Source organism: Hakea prostrata, chromosome 7 (genome assembly GCF_041222555.1).
Source record: "Hakea prostrata isolate BN-2017 chromosome 7, UWA_Hpros_2, whole genome shotgun sequence".
Taxonomy (NCBI): domain Eukaryota; kingdom Viridiplantae; phylum Streptophyta; class Magnoliopsida; order Proteales; family Proteaceae; genus Hakea; species Hakea prostrata.
Window position 1 is genome coordinate 10803807 of NC_142606.1, and position 17487 is coordinate 10821293.

Genomic DNA, 17487 nt, shown 5'->3' on the forward strand with positions numbered 1-17487 from the left:
TTATTCAATTTGTAAAACAAACCTCCTATTATTCAAACAATTAATTTTTATTTTTCTATTTTAATATCATTATTGCATCTGAAGTTTAAAATTTTAAATACGAGCGTGGAATTTATGTTTAAAAATATTCTTATCTGTTTAAAATATTTATCTTGCTTACATAATATTTAATTATAATTTTCTCACAACAAATGGATTGTATTTAATGTATTATCAACTTATAGGGTCTGATTGAAAAATTGAAGTACTCAGGGGCGGCGCTGAAAATTTCCCCCCAAAAAAACTATTTTTTTACTCAAAAGCAGAAGACCCTACAATAGCCAGCAGCTATTCTTTCCCGTCCTCAATTTCTCAAGTAAGTAATCTGATCTCAATTACTTAGTTTCTAAGTTTCAACTGAAGAAGTCTCTTTGCGTTCGATTGAATTGGATCTGCTAAAGATTTCTGTTCCGCAACTAGTACATTTTGACAAGTTTGATTGCTGTTGGTAAGTGTTGATTCTTTCTTTTTTTGTTTTTCATGCTCGAGAAACCGTGATTGTTCCTTATTGGGTGGGAGAGGTTTTGTCCTGTTATGGTGGGTGTGACATCTGTTGGAGATCAGTTGACAATTTCATGAATATAAACAAAACTGTATCGCAAAAAGTTAGCAATCAATGAAATACTGATGATCAGTAAAGAGACTGATTTTAATTGCAACATTAGGTTATTTTTGTTTTCCTTTCAATTCCGATGTTATGATTTGTAGTTCTAAGACTTGAAATACCTTCCAATTTTGCGAGTAGGGTGTTGAATTGGATGGTTGTGAATGAATTAGTTGGTGGATTTTGTGCTTGCATCGGGGGTTATGGTTGATTAAGGATGCTGGACTGGTGTCCTTCATTTTGGTGAAAGGTTATCGGTGCAGGTTTTTGTTTTGCGGTTTTTTTTTCTTTTCTTCTTTTTCCTTTCCAATTCTGAATTAGTAATATGTAAACCTAGTGGAAGTGGTTTTAGGCGAGTGTTTGGGATTTTTCTGTAGAAGTTTTAGCTGAGTGTTACCATGTGAAATATGTAGAAAGTGGTATTTTCATGGTTACATGTTATTTCTGTTAATATAATTTTTCTTCGTTGTCGCAGATAATTCTATATTTGAAACAATGGGTGGAAGTCTGATGGATGATGGTTGGGAGTTGACCGGTTACTCTAATGATGTTAGAACCATTGTTTTAGTTGGACGTACTGGCAATGGAAAAAGTGCAACAGGCAATAGCATCCTGGGAAGGAAGGCGTTTAAGTCAATGAGAAATCCTGCTGGAGTTACAAGCACTTGTGAACTGCAAAGAACTATAATGAATGATGGACAAGTCATCAATGTCATTGACACTCCTGGTGTGTATTTTTTGGCTGAATGGTTATCACTTACAAGCAATTGTTGATGCTTTTATTTTTATTTTTATACTCCCAACCTGTTTATGCTGAGAACTATATGGAAGGACCTCCTGGTCATTATTCTTTGAATTTGCCTTCAAGACTTTTCTGTGTGTGTAGCCGTGTAGGACAATGATTTGGTCTCTCATTCAAGTATGTAGAATATAATCATAATTAATGACAGAAATCCTTATTAAAGATAATATTTTCTAAAAATTCATGGGAGTCTTGTATTTTTGTTGCATTTCTATGCCCTTAATATTGGTGCTTATTATAAATTTATGGTTTTATAGATTTTTTTTTTTATTTTCTTTAAAAGAAGTTTTTATAGATAAACAATTGATCTTTCCTTGCAGGACTATTTGATTTTTCTGTTGCATCAGACTTCATTGGCAAGGAGATTGTGAATTGCGTTAACCTAGCCAAAGATGGAATTCATGCAATTATAGTTGTTTTCTCAGTCAGAAACCGTTTCTCAAAAGAGGAAGAAGCTGCAATTCGTAGCTTGCAGTCTTTCTTTGGAGATAAGATTACTGACTTCATGATTATTGTTTTTACTGGTGGGGATGAATTTGATGAAGATGAGACATTTGAAGATTATCTGAGTCGGGACTTTCCTGAGACTTTTCAGGTCAAGTATCATGTCTTCAACAATCTTTCTTGGCCCTGAACTTCTGTTTTGTTTTCTGAGTTAATGTTGTCACTACTGAATCCCTTAACAAAGTTTTCACATGTTCATTCATTTGGTATTAATGATTTCTAACCAACTCACTCAAATATTGGTGTTGAATCTTTTAAACTGGATTGTTTTAGTTGATAATATTAGGCACTTCAATAGCTTTCTCTCTGCTCCCTTTCTTTTGGGGAAGGTTATAAGTATACTGATAACTTTTCTTTCATTTCCCATCTATGCTTTATTTGTAAGTGTCAAAAAGGGTGTACCCTGTGCATGAGGCTGCTTCCATTGTGGGGTCTGGGAGGGTCATAATATATGCAGCATTGCAGCCTTACTGCTGTTTCTGGACTTGAGCCCGTGGCTACTTGATCACAAAAAACTGAACTGTTGCACTACTACCTATGCTTCTTTTGTAAAGATATGTTGGTTTTTATAGTTTATTATCTGTTACGTAGAGATAACTACTCTCTCTAGAAAATGGAAATCTATCTGGCAGCTCATTTTTTATATAGAATTGTATTGTTATCAAAACTGAAATAAGTACATTTTCTAAAACTGAAAATAGAAACCAGACTTTGGCAGCATTACGGTTTGAGATAGAATCTTTCTGCACTTTATTTCTCCAATGGACCCATGAGATATTTTGAAAATCATTGACAACATTGCAAATATTGGCCGACTTGGTTCACGAGAGCAATGCTTTGGTCTCTTCTTCTTCTTCGTGTTTCGATTTACATCTATTCATATGCAAGGTTGCAAATATAAGCTGGAGTATCTCCATGCAATCTGGCTTGGGCTGCTTTATGTGATGATTCATTGAACCAATGAATACATGGATCATCAGACCAGGCTGCCTCTCAATGGCCACAGCAGTTGAATACTGGGCTGGTGTTGGGTTTGTTCCTGTGGCTACACATGGACTTGTGACCTATGTCAGTCTTTTGGAGTCGCATTGTTTAGCAAGTCATGCTGGCTCCCCAAGATTTATATTTACTACTCAATAAAGTAACTATTGAGATTAATCAGTTAACTAAATAAAGAGCAACTGTAGTCATATCTTATGCATCTGCATAAAACATACTAAAGAGTGCCTTGTCATCCATGGGGTTACTGATAATTTTGCAACTAATTCTTTTTAAGTGATAGTGCATTATGGGCTGTTGATTATTTGTTGCCTGAGAATGTTGCATTTCTTATTTGCATGCCAACCCACAACAAATTAATATGATGTTGTGGCTCGTCTTTGGGTGTGATGGAACAGTGCTGCTAGTACTGATGCATCATATGTCATCCATACTAGTTGATATGTTAGAGGTGCCTCATATTGATTTGCTTTTTTATAAGAAAGACATAGAAATGTCTCTATGTACTAAAAATCTAGAAGTGCTGAATGATTAGTTTGCACTTCAGAGACACAGATTTGCTTTTTATTAAGGCTCCATGTAGAACAAACTGAGGAAATTCTTATTATCAAAGAAGAATATCTGCTGTTCGTTTTGATGTAAAAAGTGGCAAATCATATTGAGAATTAATACTTTCTTTTTCAGTGTAGTAACATTTTAATGAAGTAATATTTTCAAGGGAAATTTTATGTTGAAATAAAGGAGGCCTGAACAAAGCTAAGTTGCATTTAATTTTCGTGGAGGGTACTTTTTGTTGCAGGGGAATTAAAGGGAGGAGAATTTTTGAACTGAAAAGTAAATTTTCTTAGTTATGATATGTTTTAATGTAATATCTGCTTTACTTTTCAAACCTAAGGGATTTGGATTCAAAGTAAAGGAATTAACTGAATATGGAATGATCTTGGGTAATTGATACAAAAGTTTCATTTCTAAGTTCTGAAAATTTCACAGGGAAATCTTAAAATTGAAAAAAACTAAGCCTGAATAAAGTGATTTGCATTTAATGTTAGGTTGGTTGATATGGATACAGGAAATTCTCCACTCATGTCGGAATCGAGTTGTACTTTTTGATAACAAGACAAAGGATGAAGGTAAGCGAGTTCAACAGGTCCAACAATTATTCTCCCTCGTAAACATGGTCATTGCAGAGAATGGTGGACAGCCATATTCGGATGAGTTCTTTGCTGAATTGAAGGTGAAGAAACTCCCTCACTTTCCCTATTTTCTTGGAGCTTATTCAACTTTGTTGTCATTCGGTACTCCTTGGCCACATAATAAGGCTTCCCTCATGGTCTTAAATAGCTGTTATGTGGCACCACAGTTGGAGTTCAAATTTTGTGGCCAGTAGACTTTGACGCCACTTTGCTCATATTTCAAGATCTAGTCTACTGGAATTTCCTAGTTGAAAAATATTGATACAGTTATGCACAACGAGAGATGTGCAGTGAACATATTTGGGAATGTATTTAATTGAATTAGGCTCTGGAATTTGACTCCTGCTAATCCAGACAAGTTCTTTCTGTCCAATAATTGGAGTAGTCAGTTAAGTCACATCTTCTATCCACATGGCGCAAAGTTTGTGGGCCATGTGGAGAACCGATCCTCTATGGGCCACATCAAGGTTTTTTTTTCTTCTTCTTTTTCTACCATGATTTGATGATGACCACCCTGTTTATTTGACAGGAAGGGGCTAGGAAGTTGCGTCAACAGCAGGAGGTTGGGTCCTTAGAGGGATATTCCAAAAATGAAATGTTGCATCTGAAGGAGCACATTAATAAGTCATATGAGGAGCAACTCCAGCGAATAACTGAGATGGTATGCTTTGATCCTTTTACCTGTAGATTCTCTTCGTAGATTACATTTAATATTGTATCGTGTAAACCTTTTACACCATTACTGTTTATAATCAAGGATAAATTGAAGAAGCATTTTTTGCTTTTAAAATTAGGTTAGTGAAGCAAAATTAATATAAAATGAAATTCTGTTTTTTCAGTTTGATCAGATACCATCATAAAAGACTCTATACTTTCAACTCACCTGAGCCTGGATGAGATACATGTATTAAAAAGCCTTAGGTGTTGAAGTATTGATTACATGGTCAATTTTTTGTAGCTAAGGTTAGTTGATGTGGAGTTCCACCAGTCACCAACTACAATAGTACAATGTTGTTGGACTACCTATCCACCAAGGAACTAAATTTTTGTTTTTCTTTGGTTTCCATTACTAGGTGTTGCATAGGGGTTCGATTTCTGGGAGTGTTGGTACATGACGTTGGGTGTCACTCTTTTTTTTTTTTTTGGTCTTTTCGGAAGATGCTGTGGGTGTGGGCGTGTGTGTGGGGGGGGGGGGGGGAGATGAGAATTTGAGACCTTGTAAGTTAAACAAAAGTGCTTTAAACTTCTTGTGAAAAAATATATTCTTTGCGTGGCCTAGGATACACTAAGTGATCAAGAATGTTTGATTGCACATGATTGATTGGTTTTGTGCTGGTGGGCAACCTGGTCACACTTCTTATACTGTTGTCTAGGTTGAGTCAAAGCTCAGGGAGACTACCAAGAGGCTTGAGCAACAATTGGCAGAAGAGCAAGCAGCTAGGCTGAAGGCTGAGCAGATTGCAGAAACTGCTCAACATAAATCAAATGATGAAATTCGTAAGCTGAGGGAGAGTTTGGAAAGAGCCCAGAGGGAGACCGATGAACTTCGCAAGCAAGCTGAAAGTGGTAGATGTGCCATTCTATGATTGGTTGCCTATTGCGTGTGTATTCGAACTAGGTACATTTTCTTGGAGACTACCTGCTATGCTGATTGAGATGGCAATATTCTTTGTACATATATGTTATTTTGAGTGTTCTACACCATGAAGTGTATACTGAATCCTAATATTTATCCTTCTCAAAATTTCACCACTTGGATGAGTACTCTTTCTAATACTGGGAAGAGTTGCCTTCTCCATATATGTGTTTGGGTTGAGAGTGACCAACTGGTGTCTTCTAGAGAAAACTCCCAATTCCCAAACCTTAGGCCGTACAAGTACTGCCAAAATCGGCACAGTGGTGGATGATTTCCAACACTCCAACTAAATGGGATTGATTGTAGATGTGCTTCTAGCACAGTGGTGGCAGCCTCCTTTGTAGAGGCAGTACGACCAAAGAGGCGGAGAGGTTATGGGTTTGAACCTCTGCGCTTAAAGGGGGGGTTGAATTTGATACTTCTTAGATATACTGAACCGGCTTTTAATCATCAAAGAGAATTGTTTCCTTTGGACAATTTGAACAGGGTCCCAAGAATATTAAGAAACCACATTTGAATTTTAGGCACATTAGGGATCATTGCAAGCTTAAAATTTTCCGTGCAGCACTTGGAATGACCTATTTTTAACCAAGGTTTCATAAGCTGTTCAGCATAAAGCAAATGATGAAATTCATTAGTGAGGGACAGTTTGGAAAGAGCCAAGAGGGAGACAGCCAGACAGGAATTTCGCTAGTATGATGAAAGTGGTATCTGGAAGTTTTCCAAGCTGTTCAACATAAAACAAAAAATTTTACGCTAAGGGTGTTAATATCAAAGAAGAAATGATCATATTACCTTCAACTAAAATAAAAAGAAGTGAAATTATTCATATATCTTTATTTATACTTTTGAAAATTATAATATATAATATAATTATGCCCTCATATCTTTATTTGTGTTAGTTCAACCAACATAAAGCAAATGATGAAATAGGTAAGACCAGGAAAAGTTTTGAAAGAGCCAAGAGCTAGGGAGACCGAGGAACTTTGCAAGCAAGGTGAAAGGGGTAAGTAATTATGGAATTCTATGACTAATGGCACATTTCATGTGTTTGAGCTAAGTACATTTTCCTGGAGACTAGCTGCTACACTGATTAAGATTGCAATATCATATATATAATATTTATTTTGCCGCTTATTCTAGTGGCCTTTGTACTCGCGCGCCTGCCTGTGGGCTGGCCCTGTCCCTCCCCTGTTTAGGTTTCCTTGTTGTGCAGTTGCTCCTTGCCCGCCGGGGCCCCCCTGTTGCGCCTTTCTGGGTCCCTGCAAGTACATTGGGCTTCCTTTGCATTATTACCTTAACAAAAAAAATTGTTGGGTCTTGGGAGTTTAGGAACAATGTATTGCCCCAGGCCAAAACGATCTCTTAGAAACAAAAGAGTGAAAGGTACCACTAGTTTTACATATAAAGTACAACAAACAACAATTCAGCCTCTTTGGTTTGCTGGTGGAGATTGGAGATCCTCTTTACTCAACCTGTTCAAGATATCATATTTTCTCACTTACAAAGGCTTGACATGGGCAATCTCTGGCGGATATGGGTAGATCCTATGTCAAGCCTTTCACATGGCCTCCCTTATATTTATGGTCAATATTCACTCTACACGTATATTATCATATATTGATATTTAGGGCGCCTCCTCCATTTTTTGTTTTTGCTAAGAGCGACCAAAACTGTTTTCATCTAGAGCAATTTCAATTTCCAATGTTAGGTTGTATACAAGTACTCCAGAATCACACACACAAACATCACATTTATGACTTAACCATATCCCAATTAATGGAGACGTTGTTAAGAATTGAAAACTATAAACTATTTAACCATATCCCATATGTATTTGATTATTTTTTTTGGAGTAGTAGAAATGTAACTGATTGCAAACACAAGGGGTCCATATGTAATTTGCCAAACAAAAAAAATATTGAACAACACACCCCTCCAAAGTCAAAACAAGATAAAGACTCCCTCCATGTTTAGAATTGGTAGTGATTGGATATAATTGTGTTATTCCAGTTTGATCCAACATTATCATAAGAGACTAAATATAATAGTGTGGGATGAGAATTCGAGACCTTGTAAGTTAAAACAATATTGCTTTGAGTTTCTTGTGAAAATATATGCTCTTTGCATGTCCTAGGATATACCAAGTTATCAAGAAGGTTTGATTGCACATGATTGATTGGTTTACTGCTGTTGGGCAATCCAGTCACCCTCCTTGTTTTACTGTTGTGTAGGTTGAAGTCAAAGCTCAGGGAGACTACCGAGAAGGTTGAGCAAAATTTAGCAGAAGTGCGAGGAGCTAGGCTGAAGGCCAAGAATATAGCAGAAGCTGCTTAGCATAAATCAAACAATGAGACTTGTAAGTTGTGAGAGGGTTTGGAAAGAGCCAAGAGGGAGACGAATGATCTTTGCAAGCAAGCTGAAAGTGGTAAACATCCATCCTTCCCAATGGAGAGGTTATGGGTTCGACTCTCACGAACGACATTTCATTTTTAGTATTAAAAAAGCACAAGTACCCAAAAAGAGCCAAGAAGGAGATGGACGGTCTTCACAAGCAAGCTGAAAGTGGCATGGGGTGCCATTCTATGATTGTCTTGATTGTATTTGTACTTGGTAATTTAGTAATTTAGCACTTCTCCTTTGTAAAAATTCGGATCCCCTTCCGTTTTAATTAAAACTTTACCAAGACTCTTCCACAATTACCTGGAAAGACCGTTAGCTACGGACTACGGTATACAATTATCCGTTTGAATTCAAATAATTTTTTCTAATGACTGAAATTACTATAATACTCATTCATTTAAGTTCTATTTTCAACGTTAAACCACATTTATACAACTACTAAAAAAATTCAAGACCGGCTCAATACTTGGCAAACCAGTCACAACACACAAGGCGTGCAGCACCTGCCGCTAACAGTGAAGATCAAAATCTTGCAAATCCTATCTGGTATTGCTAGCGAATCAAATCCAGTTTGACATTTAATCCCTTCTTATGGTTATAGCCCCGATCATCAACAAATTGGAGAGTAAACCAAATTTGAAATCGAACTAGGTTTTTGGAGAAAAAATTGTAGCAGAGGAGGCCATCATGCACAAAAAATCAGTCAGATAACACGAAATACCAGCAATCCGCGAACTACAGGTGTCGAAAATGAGAAAACCGAAGCTAATTCGCCATAATAATTACTGGAGGGAGGGAACGTACCGAGTTCCAGCGAGAAGGGAAGGTGAAGAGACTTATTGGAATGAAGCGAAGAAGAAGAAGAAGAACCCTCACGCGTATGGGGATTTGGGGAAGCGAAACGAAAACTTGAAACTAGGGGAGGGAGGGCATCATATTAAAGCCCTGCAGATGAAACACCAATTCCATCATCTAGAAGTCGCCGACAGCGGAGATTATCTTGGAACTAGGATAGAAATTTATGAGAGATTTGCAGTGATCAAGAGGAAGAAATCGAGGGTTACTCTCCTCTTCCTTTTTAATCATTTCATATCTCGCATCTCGCCAGCGGCCAGCCTACTAAGCCCCAAGGTCCCTTAGAATCAGAAGAGAAGAAAGACTCTACAATAGCCCCAGCAACTACTCTTTCCCATCCTCAAGTTCTAAAGTAAGTTTTCAGTTTTCAATTCCTTAGTTTCTGAGTTTCAACCGAAAAGTCTCTCTGCATTGGATTGAAGTGGATCTCCTATAGTATTCTCTTTCTTTACGTTGTACATTTCCATGCTTCTATACGCCATTGTTGTTAACATAATTTTTCTTTGTTGTCACAGAAAATTCCATATTTGAAAGAATGGGTGGAAGTAATGATGTCAGAACCATTGTTTTAGTTGGAAAAACTGGCAATGGAAAAAGTGCAACAGGCAATAGCATTCTCGGAAAGAAGGCCTTTGTGTCGAAGACAAATCCTGCTGGAGTTACACGCACTTGTGAACTGCAAACAACTATAACGAATGGCCAGGTCATCAATGTCATTGACACTCCTGGTGTGTATTTTTTGCTGAATAGTTATCACTTACAAGTTACAAGCACTTGATGATGTTTTTTTTTTTAAAAAAAATTCATGGTCGTCTTGTATCTTTGTTGCATTTTTTTATCCTACTTGTTGTAAATTCTGGTTTTTATAGATTTCTTTCTTTCCTTATTTTTATATGTTTTATTAGTAAACTAATGATCTTCCATTGCAGGACTATATGATTCTTCTGTTTCTCCAGACATCATCTGCAAGGAGATTGTGAATTGTGTTAACCTAGTCAAAGATGGAATTCATGCGATTATGATAGTTTTCTCAATCAGAAACCGTTTTTCAACAGAAGAAGTAGCTGCAATTCGTAAGTTGCAGTCATTTTTTGGAGAGAGAATTACTGACTACATGATTATAGTTTTTACTGGTGGTGACGAATTCGATGAGGAAGACAGTCATGAGAGTGAAGATAAGAGCCGAGAGGCATTTAAAGATTATCTGAGTCAAGGATTTCCTGAGACTTTTCAGGTCAAGTGTCATGTTTTAAACAACCTTTCTTTGTCTTCATTTTGAATCTTTTAGATATTTGATGTATTCATAGAGTGGTAGACTTACTAGGTGCCAATTATCCAGCATCTGATCTTGGATATGCATTTTCAAATGAATTCCTATTTTAGAGAACAAAACAAAACTAGTGACAAAGTGAATCTAGAAGCTACCTTAGATTTAACTGCAATGAAATAAGTACATTTTGTAAACTGAAAATTGAAACTTAACTTAGCAGCATTACTGTTTTAGATAATATATTTCTCCACTTTATATCTCCAGGAGATATTCATAAAAGTATTCCCCAACATTCCAAATATTTAGCTGACTTTCTTGACGGGAACAATCAGTAATTTGCATTTAATATTATGTTGTTTTATACAGGAAATTTGCCGCTTATGTAGGAATCGAGTTGTACTTTTTGATAACAGAACAAAGAATGAAACTAAACGAACTGAACAGGTCAAACGGTTATTCTTCTTTGTAGACTTGGTCATTGCAGACAATGGTGGACATCCATATTCTGATGAGTTAATGGTGAGTGAACTCCCTCAGTTTCCCTATTTTCTACTAGGTTCAAAGTGTTTGTGAACATACTTGGAAATGCATGCCAGATTTTTTTTTTAATCCAGACAAATTTTTTCTGTTTATTTGACAGGAACGGGCCAGGGAGTTGCGTCAACAACAGGAGTTTGGGTCCTCAGAAGAAGACTCCAAAAATGGAGTGTTGGAACTGAAGGAGTACATTAATAAGTCATATGAGGAGCAATATCAGCGAATGACTGAGATGGTATTTTTTGTTCCTCTTACCTCTAAATTCCTTATGTAGATTATATTTTTAATATTGTATTGTGTAAACCTTTACTGTTAATATGATTGATTGGTTTTCTGCTGGTGGGCAATTCAGTCACGCTTCTTATATGTTGTCTAGGTTGAGTCAAAGCTCTGGGAGACTAACAAGAGGCTTGAGCAACAGTTGGCCGAAGAGCAAGCAGCTAGGCTGAAGTCAGATGATGAAATTCGTGACCTGAAAGAGAGATTGCAGGAAGCCAAAATAGGGACTCAAAATCGTGAGCAGAAACAGAGATTGCAAGAAGCCCAAATGGTGAATAACATTCGTGAGCTTAGAGAGAGATTGCAAGAAGCGGAAGCCATGAGGGATACTGATGAAATTCGTGAGATGAGAAAGGGATTACAAGAAGCAGAAGCCAAGAGGCATGCTGAAATTCGTGAGTTGGGACAGCAATTGCAAGAGGCAGAAGCGGATAGTAAGAATGTTGAAATTTGTGAGATTAGACAGAGATTGGAAGAAGCTGAAGCCAACAGTGAGGGTGATGAAATTCGTGAGATGAGAGAGAAATTGCAAGAAGCAGAAGCTAAGAGGGAGATTGAAATTAATGAGCTGAGGGAGAGATTGCAAGCAGCATTAGCCAATAGGGAGACTGATGAAATGCGTGAGATGAGAGAGAGATTGGAACAAGCAGAAGCCAAGATGCAGGATGAAATTCATTTTCTGAGAGAGAAATTGGAAGAAGCCATTAAACAGAATGCCGAACTTCGCAATCAACACAAGTGTAGCATTCTATGATTGATTAGACATTGCAGCATTTGTAATTCAACAGTAGTAATGGATGGCAATATTATTTTTCTTGGAACAGCAGTGATTTATATTATAATCTGTTTGAGTATTGCACTATGAATTGAATACTGAATCCTAATATTTATCCTTCTCAAAAATTCACCTCCGGAAGAGTTCTTCTTTTTTAGTATTGTTAAGAGTTAGCTCCTCCATTTATTTGTACACTCTAGTTGACCTTTGCACGCAGAGTCTCAAGGGTCTTGCTCCTATGTTGAGACTGCCTTATCATATAGATAATAAAGAAGTCTCCCAATATTAAGGTAAAAATGGCAACTCTCTATTGCACTATGATGAGTCTGCCTTATCATATAGTCTCAAGGCATTTGTAATGTCTTGGTGGAATCAGATTCGGCAGAAGTGATCAAATTTGTGACCAAGAGGGAGCTGATTCCAGTGGACATTCTAAATTTAGTCTGGGATGTGGTGAATCTTACCTCTAGGCTTCAAAATAATTATTTTTTTCATGTTAAAAGGGAGTATAATGCTGTAGCAGACTTCCTTGCTGGTAATGCTGTGTTCGTAGCATGCTGGATCTTTGGCCTTTGTTAGATCCTGGGTTTCTTGATCTTTGTAATCTGGATGCCTTGCATGGGTCACGCGTTAATTTATATACCCTTTTCTACATAAAAAATAAAAAATGGCAATTCTCTATTATACTATTACTTACCTAAAAAACAAAAATTTGTTGTTAGTTCATGAAAAATATTCGCCTTAGGCCTTCTAATACAAAATAATGAAGCTACTTAGCCTAGTCAGTCTCATCCCAAATAGACGGGAACACAGCAAGAACAATCAAGCTTTCTTCATGTCCTAAATAGACCATCTGCATATATTTCACAACCGTTTTCAAGGTGTAAGTAGAAAATGGATGAAGCGAGAGTCATTTCATCTACATAAGGATTGGATATGGTATTGTTTAAATAGGGGTAATTATGCTATTTGATTCTAATAAGTGCAATATCGTCATTTTTCTCATGACTTAGTATAAATCTTGAATAAAAGTGTGCAACTTGTAATATATATATGTTTTTGTTATGCAACTTGTAATATTGAGAATCTATAATACTATAATTTATAATTTAAAGAGCATGCAATCCAGAGTTTAAACTCCACTAGAGGACAATATATAATTTGTTATAAATTTTTTAATATTTCCATTTTAACCGTGTTCCCATACCTGTACGAGTAAAATGACCATAATACCCCTCAATTATTTATAAACTCTTCGGCTTCCGGAAAAAGAAAAAAAGAAAAAAAGAAAAAATTGTTCTGAAACTCTATGAGAGTCCACTGATAAGCTTCCCACCAACATTCCAAAAACGGAAATGCAACAGTCATGTGTATATACCAAGTGGCGAAGGCCAGAAACTCTAGGGGTTTTGGAGAAAAATGTAGCAGAGCAAACCATTATGCACAAAGATTAGTCATATGAGATGAAATACCAGCAATCCGCGAACTACAGGTGTTGAAAATGAGAAAACCGAAGCTAAAACGCCATTATTACGAGGAGGAGGGAACGTGCAGAGTGCCAGCGAGAAGGGGAGGTGAAGAGACTTGTTGGAATGCAGCGAAGAAGAAGAGCCCTCTTCCGTATGGGGAAGAGAAACGAAAACTTGAAACTAGGGCATCATTAAAGCCCTGGAGATGGAACGTTATTGTCTTGGAACTCGCAGAACCATTTCTGAGAGGATTTAGAGAAGAGGATGTAAAATTTGCAGTGATTAAGAGGGAAGAAAATCTAGGGTTACTCTCTTCCTTTTTAATCATTTCAAATTTCAAGTTTCAAATCTTACCGGCTTACTAAGTCCCAAGGTCTCTTACTTAGAAGCAGAAGACCCTATTCTCAGGTAAGTTTTTTGATCCCAATTCCTTAGTTTCTAAGTTTGAATTGTAAAGTCTATCTACGTTGCATTGAATTGATCTGCTAAAGAATTCTTTTATGTAAGAGCTACATTTTGACATGTTTGATTGCTTTTGGTAAGTGTCCAATTTTTTCTGCTCGCCAAATCGTTATTGTTCCTTATCGAGTGTGTGTGGTTTTGTGCTCTAAAGCTGGGTACGGCATCTGTTGGAGATCAATTGACAATTCCATGAGTATAGTTAACACTGTTTACCCCCCAAAAAAAAGTATTGTCAACACTGCATCGCTAAAAGTTTGTAATCAATGAAATACTTATGTAGAGTTTAGAGACTGATTTCAATTGCTGCATTATGTTCTTTTTGTTTTCCTTCTAACTTCGATGTTACAGTTTGTATTTTTAAGAGTTGATGAAATACCTTTCAATCTTCCAGTAAGGTCGTGAATCCGATTGTTGTGAATCAATTAGTATGGTTGATTAAGGAAGGTGGTTCTTAGGTCTTTAGTATCTCTCCTTTGATCACTGTGGGATGCTTGGACACCTGCATATTGTTAAATCTCCAAAGGAAGTGGTCCTTTCCTAATTCATGATGCATATGTGATTTGATTCAATTGCCAATTTACTAAATTATGGAGGACCAGTGCCCATTACCTATGAATGATAGATAGTTGGTATCTCATTTTGTTGAAAGGTGAACGGTGCAGGTTGTTTTTTTTCCCTTCTTTCCCTTTCCAGTTTTGAATGAGCAATAGGAAAAACCTAGTCCAAGTTGTTTTAGGTTATTTATTTAACTCCCCCCTTGGAGAAGTGTTTAATGTTAAATATGTAGGAATTGGCCTTTTCATGTTTATATGTGAATATAATTTTTCTTTGTTGTCGCAGATAATACTACATTTGAAAAAATGGTTTTAACTCGGACAGATGAAATTGTTAGAACAATTGTTTTAGTTGGACGTACCGGCAATGGAAAAAGTGCAACAGGCAATAGCATCCTCGGGAAGAAGGTTTTCAGGTCGATTAGAAGTCCTTTTGGAGTTACAAGCACTTGTGAACTGCAAACAACCATAATGAATGATGGCAAAGTTATCAATGTTATTGACACTCCTGGTGTGTATTTTTGTTGGCTAAAAACAGTTATTATTTACAAGCACTTCTTGATGCTTTCTGCTTCTTTTCCCCCCCTGATTTTACAAAGATGCTGATTTTTTATATGCCCAACCTGTTAATACTGAGAGCTATATAGAAGCACCTTCATGTCCATAATTCCTTGAATTTGTCTTCAGGACATTCTTATGTATGTTGGTCAATGATTTGATCCCTGATGTAATTTTTCTTCCCTACCCTCATTCAGATATGTCGAATATAATAGTAATTAATTACAAATCCTTGTTAAGACGTAATTTTTTTTAAATCATGAGATTCCTGTATTTTTGTTGCATTACTATGCTTTCAATATTTTTCTGGTTTTATAGATTTTCTTTCTTTCTTTTTATATATTATATTATTGAATTAATGATCTTCCATTGCAGGACTATTTGATTTTTCTGTTACAAAAGACATTATCTGCAAGGAGATTGTGAATTGTGTTGGCTTATCCAAAGATGGAATTCATGCAATTATAGTTGTTTTCTCAGTCAGAAACCGTTTCTCAACAGAAGAAGAAGCTGCACTTCGTAGCTTGCAGTCTTTCTTTGGAAAGAAAATTACTGACTACATGGTTATAGTTTTCACTGGTGGGGATGATTTTGATGATGATGATATATTTGAAGAATATCTTATTCGGGACTTTCCTGATACTTTTCAGGTCTGCAACAACCTTTCTTTGCCGTAAACATCTGTTTAGCTTTTCTTAGTTGTTAATGTTGTCACTACTAATAGATAATAGACTTTGGCAGCATTTACTATTTGACATATAATCTTTCCCCACTTTTGTGTCTCTTGCTGCCCTTTAGATATTCATAAAATCATCCCTTACATTGCAAATATTGCCTTAACTTTGTTCACATGAACATATATAGTGATTTGCATTTAATATCATGCTGTTTTACATGTATACAGGAAATTCTCCGCTTATGTAGGAATCGTGTTGTTCTTTTTGATAACAAAACAAAGGATGAAACTAAGCGACTTCAACAGGTCCAACAACTACTCTCCCTGGTAGACATAGTCATTGCAGTGAATGGTGGAAATCCATTTTCTGATCAGTTATTGGTGGGTAAACTCCCTAAGTTTCCCTACTTTCTTCTAGCTTATTCAAATTTTCTCTTATAGGGTACTCGTTGGCCGCATAAGAAGGGATTTAATTAGTCTGAAATTTAATTTGTTGCTAATCCAGACAAGTTCTTACTGTCCAGTGGTTGGTCGTCTCATCTTCTATCCACATGGAGCAAAGTTTGTGTGCCATGTGGGCGACCCATCCTCTATGGCCACATCAAGGGTTTTATTACCGTGATTTAATGATGAATGCCCTATATATTTGACAGGAACAGGCTAAGGAATTGGATCAGCAACACGAGGTTGGATCCTTAGAAGGCAACTCCAAAGATGAAAGTTTGGAACTGAAGGAGCACATTAACAAGTCATCTGAGGTGCAATATCAGCGAATAACTGAGATGGTATGCTTTGGTCGTTTTACCTGTAAATTCTATTTGTAGATTATATTTAATTTTGTATCATGTTAAACTTTTTACTCCATTACTGTTAATAATCAATGATAGAATAGCGGGCTTGACTCAAAAAGTATGAACTGAAATTTAAAGGGAACGTCTAGCTTTTTAAGATTATCTTAGTGAAGCAAAATTGATAGAAAATGAATCCTGCTACTCCAGCTTAATCACCTGAGCCTGGATAAGATAACCTTAGACATCTAGCTTTTTAAGGTTTGATTGTACAAGATTCATTGGTTTAGTGCTGGTGGGCAATTCAATCACCCTTCTTGTGCTGTTGTCTAGGTTGATTCAAAATTCAGGAAGACCATCAAGGGGCTTGAGCAACAACTGGCAAAAGAGCAAGCTGCCAGGGTGAAGGCAAATTGTGAGATTCGTCAGCTGAGAGAGACATTGAGAGAGATATTGATAGAGAAATTGGTGGATGCTGACAAGGGTAAATGTGTCATCCTTTGATTGGTTGTGCTAGGTACATTTTCCTACAGACTGCTCCCCACACTGACTGGGATGGTATTTTATAGTTTTTTTTTTTTTTTGAAGGCATTTATTTATAATGGATTTACTAGAATTAATCAGTAGATCGTTCTCTCTTTTTCTCCCCCCTTTATTGGGATATTATATTTGATACTTGTTGGATATGGTAAACCGGACTTTTAATCAGAAAAAGTTGAATTGTTAAGTTAGTGACAATTTGAGGTGAAGCCTCTGGACTTTGAGCACCTTGGGGTCCCATAAATGTTGGAAAAATCACATTTCAAGTTTATCCCCTTTTTGTTACCTAGAAAAGGGAAAGGAAAAAAAAGTTTTGCCTTTATGGTTTCATCTCAAAATTAATATTTTTCGCTGATGGATGACCCTTTTTAATGAAGGTTTTATAAGCTGCCATAAACCAAATGATGTTTTTCAAGCATGGTGTTGGCAGCCTCCTTTGTTGAGGCACTAATCCGGAGGGGTCATAGATTTCAACCTCTCCCTATTATTGCAAGTCGACAATGGCACCCTAAAATAGGAAAGAGGAACGAAAGAGAGATTCATA

General features: G+C 36.6%; 3 protein-coding genes across 7 annotated transcripts; all 3 read left to right on the forward strand.

Moving 5' to 3' along the window:
- The first annotated feature begins 299 nt into the window (after positions 1–299).
- Positions 300–6566, forward strand: LOC149009696 (P-loop containing nucleoside triphosphate hydrolases superfamily protein). 3 transcript variants are annotated; one of them, XM_089163224.1, is made up of 6 exons: positions 300–355; positions 1119–1370; positions 1766–2040; positions 4018–4182; positions 4671–4802; positions 5515–6566. In XM_089163224.1, the coding sequence occupies exons 2-6, from the start codon at positions 1139–1141 to the stop codon at positions 5725–5727; spliced, it is 1017 nt and encodes a 338-aa protein (XP_089019350.1). In that variant the 5' UTR covers positions 300–355; positions 1119–1138; the 3' UTR covers positions 5728–6566. The 3 variants fall into 3 exon arrangements, with proteins under 3 accessions (XP_089019350.1, XP_089019349.1, XP_089019351.1); XM_089163223.1 differs by having other exon boundaries at positions 313–487; positions 5515–6561; XM_089163225.1 differs by lacking the exon at positions 300–355 and adding an exon at positions 632–906.
- Positions 6567–8662: 2096 nt separating this feature from the next.
- LOC149009697 (immune-associated nucleotide-binding protein 9-like) lies at positions 8663–11939 on the forward strand. The gene is made up of 6 exons (XM_089162371.1): positions 8663–9387; positions 9551–9763; positions 9965–10269; positions 10672–10869; positions 10946–11077; positions 11219–11939. Exons 2-6 carry the CDS (start codon positions 9571–9573, stop codon positions 11873–11875), a joined length of 1485 nt encoding a protein of 494 aa, XP_089018497.1. The 5' UTR covers positions 8663–9387; positions 9551–9570; the 3' UTR covers positions 11876–11939.
- A 1262-nt stretch (positions 11940–13201) lies between these two features.
- Positions 13202–16980, forward strand: LOC149009698 (immune-associated nucleotide-binding protein 9-like). 3 transcript variants are annotated; one of them, XM_089164208.1, is made up of 6 exons: positions 13202–13773; positions 14668–14892; positions 15315–15589; positions 15844–15996; positions 16269–16400; positions 16737–16980. In XM_089164208.1, the coding sequence occupies exons 2-6, from the start codon at positions 14688–14690 to the stop codon at positions 16905–16907; spliced, it is 936 nt and encodes a 311-aa protein (XP_089020334.1). In that variant the 5' UTR covers positions 13202–13773; positions 14668–14687; the 3' UTR covers positions 16908–16980. The 3 variants fall into 3 exon arrangements, with proteins under 3 accessions (XP_089020334.1, XP_089020337.1, XP_089020335.1); XM_089164211.1 differs by having other exon boundaries at positions 16275–16400; XM_089164209.1 differs by lacking the exon at positions 13202–13773 and having other exon boundaries at positions 13781–14892.
- The last annotated feature ends 507 nt before the right edge of the window (positions 16981–17487 follow it).